General features: G+C 41.7%; 1 protein-coding gene across 3 annotated transcripts in view; it reads left to right on the top strand.

The window, feature by feature from the left end:
• Positions 1–15,972, top strand: part of TXNRD1 (thioredoxin reductase 1) — a 108,057-nt gene that overhangs the window by 26,563 nt on the left and 65,522 nt on the right. For 2 of the 3 annotated variants that reach the window (XM_056574509.1, XM_056574510.1), the window contains exons 2-3: positions 3,480–3,649; positions 13,425–13,573. In XM_056574509.1, coding sequence (XP_056430484.1) covers positions 3,571–3,649; positions 13,425–13,573 — 228 coding nt within the window. In that variant the 5' untranslated portion in view covers positions 3,480–3,570. Of the gene's footprint in view, positions 1–3,289; positions 3,314–3,479; positions 3,650–13,424; positions 13,574–15,972 lie in introns of those variants that run through there. The other variant, XM_056574511.1, reaches the window with a different exon arrangement.

Below are 15,972 nucleotides of genomic sequence, written 5' to 3'. Positions count from 1 at the left end.
GCCTGCAAAAACGTCAAATTTAAAATCAACATGGCGTTTTTCTTGGCGTTTTTGCTCTCCCATAGACTTCTATGGGATGAAAACGCCACGATTTCAGGGCAAAAAACGCCAAACTAGGTTTTGTCGGGTGATTTCAAAATCCAGCCTCTGAGCCCGAAATTGCTGAAAAACGGCAAAAGGATAAAAAAAAATGGCAAACTGAAAAACACCAAGTGAATCTGGCATTTTGCAGTTTACTATTGACTTGCAGCTAACATCTAGACGCGCGTACGTTTTTTCACTGAAAAAACGCTGTGCGGGAAAATTGGCGTTTTTAATGGCGTTTTTGAAAAAAGATACCTCAGTGGAGTTCCAGCCTAAGTCCTTCCTTTATATGCCCTATTCCTTTTGAATACATTTCTGGCTTTGGCTCAAAAACTGCAGTGGCAAATATCCAAAACCAAGAAACTTAATCTAAGGCTAAGTCTCCACTTGGTTTTTTGTCCTGCGTTTTTAGGGATTAAAAAAACGCCTGAAAAATCGCCAGTGCAATGTACGTCATCATGTGTTTTTTTTTCTGGCATTTTTTTCATTTGTGTTGAAATAGCACGTTGGGTTTTCTTTTGGTACCCAAAATTTGTTGGGTACCAAAAAAAAAAAAAGGATGCAGCAGTAAAGGAAAAAAATTTATTAAACGCAATGTATATATTTTATAACCCAATTTTTGTTATTTTTTAATAAAGTGTGTGTTTCACATTTTTTTCCGAAATTTTTTAAATTTTTTATGTAGTACTACTACTCCCAGCATGGAACAGACTGTTCCATGATGGGAGTGGTAGTACCTGTACTATAGACATATTGCCCGGGTGTCAGTCCTGACACCCGATGCGATTGTCCATAATTTAGAAGAGAAGCGAGCGGGTCTATACAGCGCTCGCCTCTCCGCACTATACTCCAGCCAGTGATGTCAATAGAAATTCATATCACTCATTCATATTTTCCGCCCAGAGCTGTGATTGGCCGGATGGTTGCAGCCAATCACAGCTCTGAGGAAAAGATGAATGAATGAGTGGCCGGCCCAGAGTATAGTACAGAGCAGGGATGCGAGCAATGTATACAGTCGCTCTGCATCTCTGCTATAGACAGGACGATCACAGCGGATGTCAGTAGTGATACCCACTGCGATCTGTTCTTATCTGCAAGTACTACTACTCACAACATGGAGCACACTCTGCTCCATGCTGGGAGCTGTAGTACCTGCATTAATAGACAGATCACAGTGAGTGTAACTTCTGACACTCGCTGTGATCTGTCTATTAATGCAGATACTACAGCTTCCAGCATGAGGCAGAGTGTGCTCCATGTTGGGAGTAGTAGTAGCTGCAGTTATGAAAAGATCACGGTGGATGTCACCCCTGACACCCGCTGTGATCCTCCTGTATAATGTATGGATGCGGCTGCTCTTCTCTGGTCCCCTGCACGGCCGTATATATATACACATGTTCCTATTTCTCACAGTTAGCTGTGATTGGCTGGAACCATCTGGCCAATCACAGCTCTGCGGGAAATATGAGTAAGTGTAAATATGCATCAGTGCAGGGGACCATAGAAGAGCGGCCGGCCGCATCTATATTTTATACAGGAGAATCGCAATGGGCGATCTGTCTATTAGTACAGGTAGTACTATTCCCATCATGGAACAGTGTGTTCCATGCTGGGGGTAGTAGTACTAACTTAAAAAAAATTAAAAAATAAAGCAAAAATGTGAAAAACACACACACACAATACATTTTTATAATTGTTGGCTACATTTTTATTTCCCCGCACACATAAATTGATCCCTGTTTAAAAAGTAATAATTTTTTTTTTTTAAATCTAAATTTCGTTAGATACAATTTTTTTCCTTCACTACTGTATATATATATTTTTTTACATTTTATTTAATGGTACCCTACGAAATTTTATTAAAACCAGGTATGTCCATCACTTGTTTGGATCGATAAAGTCCAAAAAAGATTAAAAACCACCCGCAAAAACGCCAAAGTTAAAATCCACATATCGTTTTTCTTGGCGTTTTCTCACTCCCATAGACTCCTATTGGAGCAAAATGCAACGATTTTGCGAAAAAATTCCGGTTTGAGCGATATACAGCGTTTTTTTCAAAACGCCAAGGAGCTGAAAAAAACGCAAAAAAGTGAAAAAACGCCAAAAGGATGAAAAAAACGCCAAAGTGAAAAAACACCAAGTGGAATTCGAAATTTGCGATTTCTCATTGATTTCCAGCTAACATCTGGCCGCAGCGTTTTTGCCATGCAGCAGAATTGGTGTTTTTCTTGGCATTTTGAAAAAAATAAAAAAAATAAAAATAAAAAGTGGAAACCTAGCCTAAAGGGGATATCCAGCCTTTACTCATTGCATGAGCACCACTACCCCTTCCAACAGCTGATCGGATAGGGTGAAAACATATGATCAGGTATGTAACTGCATCACATCAGTTACCAATAGTAAGCAATGGGAAAATTATTATTATTTTTTGCAGTATTGGAAACTGCAGTGCAACTGCAACAAAACCTGATTGTGTGTTTTCACACATAGGCCCTCATTTACTATTCTAAACCCGACTTCTTTTGTCGGTTTTTTTTGGCGCATCTTTGTCTGCGACATGTCGCAGACATCGTGCGCCAGTCTGCGACACCATGCAACATTTTTTCCCGACGGACCCGATGTGGATTCTCCCAAACCCGAAAAAGGGGCGTAACCCGACATTTCTGAGCTTTCTCACGTATTTATAAAGGTTTCCAACCCGAATTTGTTGAATTGTTGTGGATTTTTTCCCGACAACTCAGAGGAGTTGGAAACCAAAACCAACAAAACCCACGTGCGACAAACAGGATGCGACATAATAAATACCAGGGGAAAAAAGCAGTCCGGTAAGAAAGCAAGATAGACTTACAACCCGATTTTCTAAGTAAATGAGGGCCATAGTCTATCAATTTTATAAAACTAATTTTAATGTTGATGGCCTTTCCCGTGGATTGGCCATCAATGTTTTGAAGTCTGGATAACAACTTCCAGATTTCAAAAAATTGATGACCTTTTTTGTGCATACATTTAGATTTAAATTGTACTGACCTGCAGAATCCAGCAGGGGTCTCTCTACACATGAAAATGTAATTATTTAAAACGATGCAAACTATAAGCTACAGTACTGAGGACTCTTCCTATTAATGTGTGATGAAAGACCAGTATCCAAATCCATAGCACATCCAACAGTGGAAAACAATAAAAGCAACCCTCAAAGGACAGTGGCTACATAACATGTCCCTAGCCACTTGTAAGTATAGACTACAGATTCTCCAGGACAAATACCAAGTTTTCCTTAGATTGTAGTGCCAGCAGGCATGCTTTTATGTTAGGTGCCAAGGTCTGATATGATACAGGAGAAGGTGGAAGCTAGAGTAAGCCTTTGTTCTATATACTTCATTTCTGTGGTATCTAAGGTCAACAAACAGGTGCGGATAACACATGAGAGAGCAGATCATCCTGTCATCCTTCTGGAACTATCACGGATGATGGTTTCACAGCTTCAATATGGGCAATTCTGTGAAGAAAGGGAAGGTTGTCATTGCCAATGAGAAACAGGTGAAAAGCTTGTGTACCTACAAGGCAGGTAAGATGACACGTTGTTAGTAATGTGTGAAATAGAAACATTTTCTATGACTGAATTCATAAAATGGATCCTATGATCAGACTGTATGCCGAGTGCCTTTGAAGTTGTGGCAGAACAATCACTATTACCAGTGTTTCCCAACCAGGGTGCCTCCAGCTGTTGCAAAACTACAACTCCCAGCATGCCCGGACAGCCCTTGGCTGTCCGGGCATGCTGGGAGTTGTAGTTTTGCAACAGCTGGAGGCACCCCGGTTGGGAAACACTGACTATTATAGAGGTTCAAGCTGATGTTTCTATAAGTTAAATAAATATATTTTAAGACTTATTTATGATCAGAGACTGATGGAAGGAAAATGTATCATTGTTCTTGTCCATACAGATGTGTATGTATGAGTGTATGTTATGTTAATTGTATAATATGAACAATATACAATGGCCCTTATTTACTAAGAGTGTTGTGTAGGTTTTTTGTGGGTTTTAATTCCCTACAATTTATTTTCCACAGTATTTACTAAGGTTTCCCTACGTTTTCCACTTTCCCTATATTTTTCTTTTTTTTTTTTTACCCATGCTCTGATCTGTGGGGTTTTCCTCAGCTCAAATCCATCACATTTTCTGTGGAACCCTTAGTAAATATGTTGGGTTTTTGTGAAAATGTCGGGAACACGCCCCTTTTCGGAGGTCATGCCCCCTTCCCACGGTGGCCATGCCCCTTTTTCGGGTTTTCTTAGCAAAATGGAGAGTTAGTCTGGGTTTTTCAATTCTGGCGCAAAATCTGGTGCAGACAGAATTTCTGGCGCAATGCGACAGAATCTGGCGGACAACCCGACAAACACATGTCGGGTTTGCAATAGTAAATGAGGGCCAATATTTGAATGTATCGGGCCATTTATTAACATTGATTTGTTTCAACATGAATTAAAAAAAAAAATTGCTCCATGAGCACAGGCCTAAAATATAGTTCTCTATAAGCCTGTTATCCATATTGTGCAAAAACTTATGTCCTTGTCCATCCATCATTTGTTTTCCTTCTTTGATCATAAAATCTAATTATTTCACAACCTGGAGTGAAGTCTGATTTTTTTTCCACCTATAAACACATTAGCTTGATATTATGACAATAGCTGTGTTGTGTAAGTCCTGAATAAAACTTCTCACGTGTGTTAATTCTCAGATGTTGCATAGTGAAATAGAATATATACTCGAGTATAAGCCGACCCGAATATAAGCTGAGGCCCCTAATTTCACCCCAAAAACCCAGGAAAAGTTATTGACTCAACTATCAGCCTAGGGTGGGAAATACATCATCCCCCCTGTCATCATCCAGACCCCCTTCATCATCAACACCCTGTCATCATCCCCCCTTCATCATCACCCTGTCATCATCCCCCCTTCATCATCACCCTGTCATCATCCCCCCTTCATCATCACCGCCTGTCATCATCCCCCCTTCATCATCCCCCCTTCATCATCCCCCCTTCATCATCACCCTGTCATCATCCCCCCTGTCATCATCCCCCCTTCATCATCACCGCCTTTCATCATCCCCCTGTCATCATCCTACACCCCCCGTTCATCATCACCACCTGTCATCATCCCCTTGTCATCATCCCACCCCCCTTCATCATCACCCCTTGTCATCATCCCACACCCCCCCTTCATCATCACCACCTGTCATCATCCCACCCCACCCCTTCATCATCACCGCTTGTCAATGTCTGATTACAGTGGTCTTCAACCTGCGGACCTCCAGATGTTCCAAAACTACAACTCCCAGAATGCCCGGACATGCTGGGAGTTGTAGTTTTGAAACATCTGGAGGACCGCAGGTTGAAGACCACTGCGGCCTTCATCATCATCCAGACCCCCCCCCCACCCCCTTTAGTTTTGTACTCACCTCCCCTCGGCCATCTGGGCTGCAGGAGCCATCCGGTGCGGAGGGATAGTCGTTCCGGGCCGGAATAGTGATGTTGTTTTGACGACGACGCACAGGGACGTTGCTCATGAAAGTCCCTGTGCGTCGTCAAGGCAACGTCACTATTCCGTGGCTGGGCCCGAAGCGCGGAGAAGAGGCCCCCCCCCGGTGAAGATGGACAGCCCGGAACCACTATCCCTCCCCACCAGACGGTCCCTGCAGCATAGATGGCCCGGACCAGCTCACCCTTCTTTCCAGCCGAGCGGAGGTGAGTACAAAACTAAAGGGGGGGGGGTCTGGATGATGACGAAGCTGCGGACCTCCAGATGTTTCAAAACTACAAATCTTGCTGGGAGTTGTACTTTTGAAACATCTGGAGGTCCGCAGGTTGAAGACCACTGAGGGCGGAGAGTTCACTCAAGTATAAGCCGTGGGGGGCGTTTTCAGCACGAAAAATCGTGCTGAAAAACTCGGCTTATGCTCGAGTATATACGGTAACCCTTATTTATCATCATGACTTTATCACATTATTAAGATGATGGCTGATCTGTTTTCTTAAATTGCCATCACCCATCAACCTGCTCTTAGAAACACCAGTCTGGCACTGTGTGGTGGTATTCCTAAGGTCAGTCAGAGGAAACCAATCTGCTTGTTTTGAACATATAATCTTGTATTTATGTTTGCAACTAAAATATAAATAATCAACAAAAATACCAATAGTGGATTATATCAGCAAGAGATTGGTTCCATAGTCACGAATAAGTGTACACATGTTTCTCAGCTGTTCGCTGGCCCTATTACACAAGGGTACATCCACCTATTTGGCCTATAATCACCCCGTGTTATAGGACCCATAGTGCCATGACTTAGAATTACTTAGCATCAGAAATTGGTGTCACCAACTGAAATATTATAGGATGTCTTTTTTATGTGGAGAGTTGCATGATTTAAATAATATAGCAGATAGACCTTTGGGTCCATCAGCACCAAGGTCCATATCCAGCTAAAAATTGTCACCCCTCCCTACAGTTATAACTATGGATTTTGTCAGTTCTCCACTCCACTCCACTATTGGTTGTATAATAAAACAACTTACTAATATAATGGTATTAGCCTTTGTGCACAGATTTCTATATATCAGCTCCACTCTCTCCGTTGTAGCTGTGACATCACTTATATTAGTAGGTTGCTTTATTATACTTTTGTACAGTATACATATGTTGTTTCTTTTACTGGACAACCCTTTAAGTACCCCTGTAAAATGGCCTACAATGCACGTGGAAAGGGTTATTCAAAACAACCAACCACTTTTCTCATAGCATTGTATCTTTCTACATCTCTTTACAATGTCCTAATTCTATTGATGAAGATGTGATGGATTGCCTGTGTAAGTGTTGTGGGACAAGCCTGGAAGCCTACAAAATTGAATTGTCCTGGAACCTTAACTCATTTTATTTCAATGTAAAGTCATATAGGCTGATGTTCAGACTGCTGTAACATGTGACATGCAGATAATTAGTATGTAAATGTTCCCTGCTCATCCTGTCCTGGGGAATGTAACACCATAAATATCCTCTGTGGTTTTCCTTGGCTCATCACCTACTTACTGAATACTTATCTGAGATGCTGTTTATTGTTGAGCCTAATGACCCTTAAAATCCAGTTTTCATGTTTTAATATTGATTCAATGATTGAGTGAGAAACCATCTGCATTCACCACAAGAGAGAGTGTAGAATCATACTGTATACTGTTATACTATACATTAAAGCAGGCATAGGCAATCTTTGGCACTTCAGATGCTTTAGACTGCATCTCCCATAATGCTTTGGCAGCATTTTGGCTCTAAGAGCATCATGGGAGTTGAAGTTCAAAACTTCTGCATTGCCAACTTATGCAGGTTGCCTTTTCCTGCATTAAAGTGAAGCATCCAGAGCTGGTCTAAGGCATTGTGCTGCCTGGGTCAAATAATGAAATGCTGACCCTGATCAACCTCATACATTAAAATGTCACCAACCAAAATTCCCCCATATCCTTTATGTTATATAATTAAGTAGACTGACAACACTCAGGGCCCCAGAACAAATAAAGCAAGGGCCCCCTGCACGACTTCACCCCGGCCACATCTTTGCCCCGCCCCTATTCCACCCAAATCCCTCCTCAAATATATATATATATATATATATATATATATATATATATATATATATATATACATACACACATATGTACAACATTGACATAGATAGGATCATTTTCCATGACCAATGTTACCAGTATACAAGGAGGAATATTATCACTATACATACTACCACTATACTATTGCTGACCAAATCCTGTGTACTGAAACAAGTATTACCAATAGTAATAGTATACAAGGAGGAAATATCATCACCATGCATATTACCATCATACGGTTACTGATGAAATCCTGTATACTGAGACCAATATTACCATTGAGACCAGTATGCAAGGAGGAATATTAGTATCATACATATTACATCATACTATTGGTGACTTAATCCTGTATACTGAGAACAATATTACCCCATTATGCAAGAAGGAATATTATCACCATGCATATCACTTCATACTGTAACTTACTAAATCCTGTATACTGAGACCAATGTTATTAATACAGTACTACCAGTATACATGGAACAAATTATACCAACACACAAAGACTGGATAGTACCACTAACAACTGTACACAGACTAACAATACCAATAATACCAGTATTCAAATAATATAAATATTATCAGTGCACCAGGATCACACTATACATCACACAGTGACAGACTAATGCACCCTGCTGTTACTTAATAAAACCCCTGTACACAGACCAGTATTCCTCACATACACTGACCATATAGAGGTAGATACAATCTGTATACCATATAAGTGATTACAAAGCAAATGTCCAGCGCTGGATATGTGATGAAGTTTCTTGGCTCTTTATTGAAGGATCAGCAAGATACAATATACATGGTACTTAATCTGACGCTTTTTACGCAGTGATGCGCTTAGTCATAGATTTCTAGGACTTAGTCATAGATTTCTATGACTAAGCGCATCACTGCGTGAAATGCGTCAGATTAAGTACCATGTATATTGTATCTTGATCCTTCAATAAAGAGCCAAGAAACTTCACCACATATCCAGCGCTGGACATTTGCTTTGTTCTATTGCTGTTGCTTTGAAGTCGGGGCAGTGCTGGCGGGTCCGAGACGCAGGTATGTTGGTGGGCTAGAAGTGAAGCTGTTTTCTTCCAAAACATATTAGTGATTACAGTTGCTAGTGACTCCCAGGGGATATCTTCTCTGATTGCAGGCATCCTCTTTCCTTTTCTTCTCCATCTGCTCAAACCACCATGATGACTTCTTCCAGCCAATACTCATTGCTTCCGTATTTTCTAGTGTGCTCCTCACCTCTACACAACCTCTCCATCTATATGCCCAAACTGTGTAATAATGTTCCCTTGGTAGGTCAACCCCATAGGTAAATACATCCTTAGGTAGGTAGAACAATACCCTGCATGTACGTTAATATGTTGGTAGCTAGGTAGCTAGGTAAGTAGTCAAATTGGTAGGTATTTAGGTAGCCAGGTAGGTAGCTAGGTAGGTTGTTAGCTAGCTAGCTAGGTAAGCTAGGAAGGTAGCCAGGTAGGTAAATAGCCAAGCACATAGCCAGTTAGGAAGGTACCTAGCTAGGTAGTTTGCAATCTAACTAGGTAGGTAGCCAAGTAGGTTGGTAGGTAGAGTGTATATTATCGCTGATCTTGAACATAAAGTTTAGATCAGTGTTCCCCAACCAGTGTGCCTCCCTGGAAACCTTCCTTAATGTATGTATGTTAGGAACAATTTCCTTCTTACAGGAGTGAATTTCCCAAATGTGAGGTAAAAAGTAGTGTATTCTGCTTTACAGAAGCTTGTCCATACAATTCTGGGTGAACTGTACACACTCAATATGCTTCTCTCTCTATGTTTCTTTGGACTTACTACGTACAAGTAATGTACATGGGGATCAAGTAACTAATATGCCCTTTGTAAAGTAGACACATAGGCCCTCATTTACTATTGCAAACCCGACATGTTTTGTCGGGTTGTGCGCCAGATTCTGTTGCATTGCGCCAGAAATTCTGTCTGCGCCAGATTTTGCGCCAGAATTTGCACAAGAATTGAATTAACCCTGACTAACTCTCAGTTTTGCTAAGAAAACCTGAAAAGGGGCGTGGTTGCCGGGAAAAGGAGGTGGGGTCTCTAAAAAGGGGCGTGTTCCTGACATTTTTACTAAAAAACAACATATTTACTAAGGTTTCCACAGAAAATGTGGTGGATTTGAGCTGAGGAAAACCAGACAGATCAGAGCATGTGTAAAAAAAAAAGCAGAATGTGGGGAAAGTGGAAAATGTAGGGAAACCTTAGTAAATAACGTGGAAAATAAATTGTAGGGAATTAAAACCCACAAAAGAAACCTACGCTCCACTCTTAGTAAATGAGGGTCATACTGTATAATGCAGGCTTCTACTGTAATAAAGGGGATTAGGTAAACCAACTACATGTCATTAGAGACCATGGCATATAGGTGGTAATACAGAAGGAAAGGTCTCCTTCTGTCACCCATCAGCACCATGCAAAATCATCAATTCTGTTGCCAATCAACGTACAGGATTAATAATGTTATTGATCAATAGTTTGGAAAATTCTACATGCGGTGATACCAATATGCTTATTTTATTTGTTTATTTCCATTAGAAAAATGGGGGTTATTTTATTATTTTTTTTGTTTGGTGGGGGCTTTTATTTATTTATTTTTTTACACTTTTTATATCCCTCTAGGGTACTTTTATAAACAATCATTGGGATCATACTGTACAATACTATGCTATTGCATAGCATTGATCAGTTACATTAGAACTCTCCGCCACAAAATTAGTATGTTTAAAATGGTTCTATACTGACCCATATAACTTTTTCATTTTTCCAAATACGAGAATGTACGAGGGCTAATTTTTTTGCGCTGTGATCTGTAGTTTTCACTATCACTTTTGCATATATAGGACTTTTTAATCACTTTTTATTTCAAAAAGCTATTTCAGACTTTGTATTTTTACACTATTCACTGCACAGGATTATTAACCCCTTAAGGACGCAGGGTGTACAGGTATGCCCTCCTCCCCTGGTACTTAAGGATGCAGGGCGTGCCTGTACAACCTGATGCCTTAAGTGGCTTTGAAGCGAACACAGGAGCTGCGCTCGCTTCAGAGCTGTGAGTGTCAGCTACCTTCAGTACCTTCAACTGCTTATGCTGGACAGCGGATAGCATTATACAGTGAATGCAATCAAATGATTGCATATAAATGTCCCTATGAGAATTAAAAAAGTGTAAAATAAAAAAAGTCCCTAAGATTATATAAAACTCCCTTCTATAAATAAAAAATAAAATTACCCTTATTTTTCCATATTTCCCATGAGAAAATCCCCATAGCAAACCTATCCTGCTCTGGACAGCTCCTGATATGGACAGAGGTGTCAGCAGAGAGCACTATGGTCAGACAGAAAAGAAATTTAAAAAGAAAAGAACTTCCTCTGTAGTATACAGCAGCTGATAAGTACTGGAAGGATTAAGATTTTTAAATAGAAGTAATTTACAAATCTGTTTCACTTTCTGGCACCACTTAATTTAAAACATTTTTTTTTCCACCTGAGTACCCCTTTAAGGCCAAAATGGGCTGAGTCCTTAAGGGGTTAATATATTTTAATAGTTCGGACATTTACGCACGTGGTAATACCAAATATGTTTCTTAAATTTTTTTTTACACTTTTTATGGAAAATTAGGAAGTAGGGATTTTTTTTTTGGGGGGAGAGGCTTATTGACATTTTATTAAAACCCTTTATTTTTTATTTTTATATCCCCATAGGGAACTATACATAGGAATCCTTAGATTGCTATTACTGTTAAGTGCTATGCATAGGCATAGCACTGATCACTAATATCAATGATCTATTGCTCTGGTCTGCTAGAAGCAGACCAGAGCAGCAGATCGCTGGAGCTGCCAGGAGACAGGTGAGGTAACCTCCAGTGGCCATCTTGACTGATCAAACCCACTTGACTGGTCAAATTAGCTGCAGGGGGTCCAATCAGTTGCCACAGTACCGCTTATGTCGCAGATGCAGTGATCATGCCATCTGAAGGGTTAATGGCAGGTATCAGCATGATCGCTGATGTCTGCCATTACAGACGGGTCCCTGGCTGCTGATAGTAGCTTGGACATGCTGTGCTCACTTTATGTACAGGACGTAAATGTACGTTCTGGTGCATTAAAGGGGTACTCCGTTCCTGGCATCTTATCCCCTATCTAAAGGATAGGGGATAAGATGTTAGATCACCGCGGTCCCGCTGCTGGGGACCCCGGGGATCGCAGCTGCGGCACCCCGCCATCATTACTGCACAGAGCAAGTTCGCTCTGTGCGTAATGACGGGCGTTACAGGGGCTGGAGCAGCGTGACGTCATGGCTCCGCCCCTCATGACATCATGGCCCATCCACTTAATGCAAGTCTATGACAGGGGGTGTGACGACCGCCACGCCCCCTCCCATAGACTTGTATTGACGGGGGCGGGCCGTGACATCACGAGGGGCGGAGCCGTGATGTAACAATGCTCCGGCCCCTGTATTGCCCGTCATTATGGGCAGAGCGATCTCGCTCTGGCAGTAATGATAGCGGGGTGCTGCAGCAGCGATCCTCTGGGTCCCCAGCAGCGGGACCCCGGCGATCTGACATCTTATCCCCTATCCTTTGGATAGGGGATAAGATGTCTAGGGGTGGCGTACCCCTTTAAGTACCAGTGCACCAGGACATACATTTACATCCGTTGTCCTTAAGGGGTTAATTCAGGCTAGGCACAGATGAAAACAAGGTAAAAAGTACCACCAAAAGCTAAGTACCCTATAGAGAAAGAATCACTGAATCACGGTTTGTATTTTATTGTATTACATCAATAACAGATGTATAGTTAAAGTGGTTATCCAGTTTTTTTTAAAGGGGTACACCTAGACATCATATCCCCTATCTAAAGGATAGAGGATAAGATTTCTGATCGCAAGGGTCCCGCCATTGGGGACCCCCGCGATCTCTCCTACAGCACGCCCATTTCTCAGCTGCACAGAGTGAGGATGACGGGCGATGCAGGGGACGGGGTATCGTGACATCACGGCCCTGCCCCTCGTGACATCATGCCCCACCCCCTCAATGCAAGTTAATGGGAGGGGGAATGGCAATACCCCTTTAACTTTTCACTATGGTGCCTGTGATGCCAAGTTATGTTGTAAGTACTTTACTTGCTTTACATGTGTTGGGTGGATCATCCTCTTTTTTGTGATTTCATGGTCCACCTTCAGCATTTTTCCAGTGTCTGGAGACTGTTGTCTCAAACCTTCCCCAGGGTCCTGTTTGACTCGAGACAACAGCTGATCACAGGGGGGCGGCGGCATGTACAGCTGGAAGGCACAGAAAATAAGAAGTCAAGCCCCCTGTGATCAGCTGTTGTCTCGAGCCGAACAGACTCCTGGGAAAGGCTTGAGACAACAGTCAGTAATCCAGAGTTCAGAGGAATGCTGAACCTAGGGGGAATATGAAATCACAAAAAAGGATTCAATACACCCCATACATATACAGTAAGTAACATACTTAAGAGATAACTTGGCATCACAGACACCATAGTGAAAAATGTATAAAACCTGGATAAAGGGTTCTTCCGGCCAAAAATTTGTTGTTATAGCCTGTATTGTACCAACCAGTCCTCATAGATATGGAACATTCATAAACCCTTACCAACTGAATACCAACACTTTTTTTCAGAAATCAGATCCTACAAAATAGATGAGAAGGAAGAAAGTGAATGGGGAAAGAACAAAGCAAAATCCTCCTTGAAGACTGAAATTCAGCAATACATCAACAGCAGTGATGTTGTGATCTTCAGCAAGAGTTCTTGTGACAACTGTTCAAAAGTAATTTCTATTCACTGTTTTTACTGTATATCTAATTTATTCTGTTATCTGTTTTCCTTTTGAATTTCACATAGTAGAGCTTGCAGGTGCTCTTGACCGGTGTTTTGCCTTATTTCTAAGACAACTACCTCACTACAGATCCCACTTCTGGGACCCACATCTATCTCTATAACGACGCCTCTCCTGCCCACTTTGGGCTCATTGTGGTGTCTGGAAGCCGAAATCTGCCAAGCAGCTATGCTTCAATTGCGTAAATTGCCATTAATGTCAATAAGGAGTTATGCAAGTTGCATAAGGCAGACGACTTACTTTTGGCTTGTGGACCACCAGAGGTAACTGGGAACCCTCATTCTAGAGAATGTCTACAGGAAAGAAGGTTTTACCATTATGACAGAAAGGAATTCTCTACTGTAAGAACAATAAGACTATGGCACTCTCTGCCACTCAAGGTTACAATGGTTGAGTCATTGTAAAAGTTCAAAAGAGGCCTGGATGATTTTTTTGAAAAATAAAGTATTACAAATTATAGTTACTAGGTTACGAGGTTAACCCGATAACGACCACCGACGAGTATAGACGTCCAGGTTGGCGGCCGTTCCCGCACCTGGACGTCTATACTCGTCCATTATTCTCGTGGGTGCTGCCCAGTGCACCCACGAGATCGCGGCAGGGTCCCGGCTGTATCACACAGCCGGGACCCTGCTGCACTGCCAGGACCGAAGTAAACTTCGGTCTCGGCAGTTTTAACCCTTACAGCCGCGGTCGGAAGTGACCGCGGGCTGTAAGTGTTATGACAGAGGGAGGGAGCTCCCTCTGTCTCCTCTTCAGCACTCCGCATCGCGATCGCGGGGTGCTGTGTGTGGCCGCAGCTGGCCGGGACCTGCCGCACTGCCGGGAGTGAAGTGCACTTCACTCCCGACAGTTTAACCCTTACAGCCGCGGTCAGAAGTGACCGCGCGCTGTAAGGAGTTCTGACAGAGGGAGGGGGCTCCCTCTGTCTCTCCTGCAGCATCCTGGAGCATAGCGGGGTGCTGCTGCATACCTGGGCAGCCGGGGGTCCTACAAAGACAAGGTCTGCCCTGGGTATTGCCTGAAAGGACGTGCCAGAGGCACGTCCTAATATGCTGCCTGCTAGTGAAAACTGTCAGGCAGCATATAACTGCAATGCTTTGGAATACTAAGTATTCCAAAGCATTAAAAAGTGTAAAAATAAATAAACAAATAAAATAAAAGTGTAAAAATAAATAAAAATGTAATAAAAGTGTAAAAAAAAAATATATAAAAAAAAAAAATATATATATATTAAAAATACATTTAGTAAATTAATCTAATTAAACAAAATGCATAATGTGTAGGATCGCATTGGCGGACATCCGCAGCATGTAATATGCTGCGGATGTCCACCATGTAATCCTACACATTATGCAGCAGTCACGGTAATGAGCTCCCTGCTGCGGCTGGGTAGCTTTGTGTGTCCACTCATAGCGGCGGATTTCCCGCCAGCAGTTATGAGCGGACACACTGAGCTACCCAGCCGCAGCAGTGATGGATATATTCACCATGAGCGGGTGCTTATTCCCACAACATGGCGGATATATCCATCAGGAGCCTTAACTGTCACAGACAGACGCGTTATACTGCCAGCCGACCAAGGACCAATCAGAGTGGTCCCTGGTACAGCCAATAACTTGTAGGGGTGCGGTATATAAATGGGGTCACTTGTGGGGGTGGGGGTACTGTTCTGCCCTGAAAGCCAAATGGCGCTCCTCTCCTTCTGAGTCCTACCACGCGGCCAAGGAACCATATATGGCCTAAGCGGGGGTATTTCCGAACATGGGACAAGCAGCTAAATAAAATATAGGGTGCATTTCTTTCAATATCAGAAGTGATGTACCAAAAATATGCCCCCCAAATGATGCATTTGTGAAAAATTGGAAATTTCAAATTTTTAACACTGACTTTGTAATAATTCCTGCCAAAAAACTATGGTGTTAAAATACTCACTGTACCCCCTAGCGAATACCTTGAGGGGTCTAGTTTTTAAAATGGGGTCATTTGGGGGGGGGGGGGTTCCTATGTTCTACTACCTTTTAATTTCTGCAAACCTTGCATAGCACATAAAAAAAGTACTTTTCAAATGTACTTTTCAAATTTTCTAAATTTTCAAAATTTCAAGTTAAATTGTTAGGCTTCTAACTAATTTAAAATGTGAATTAAAAACAAAAAAATGACGTCAAAATAAAGTAGACATCTGAAAGTATCAGTTTCATAAACTATTTGGTCAGTATGTATAAATATATGCAACCTATTAGTGTTAAAATAGCAAAAAATCTTAATTTTTTGTAAACATTTCATGATTTTTTGCATTGTAAAAAAAAACTACAAATGATAGCGGCTTA

The sequence above is a fragment of the Hyla sarda genome, chromosome 4 (genome assembly GCF_029499605.1).
Source record: "Hyla sarda isolate aHylSar1 chromosome 4, aHylSar1.hap1, whole genome shotgun sequence".
Lineage (NCBI taxonomy): Eukaryota > Metazoa > Chordata > Amphibia > Anura > Hylidae > Hyla > Hyla sarda.
The sequence above is the reverse complement of the archived record's forward strand: the minus strand, read 5'-3'. Positions and strand labels throughout refer to the sequence as shown.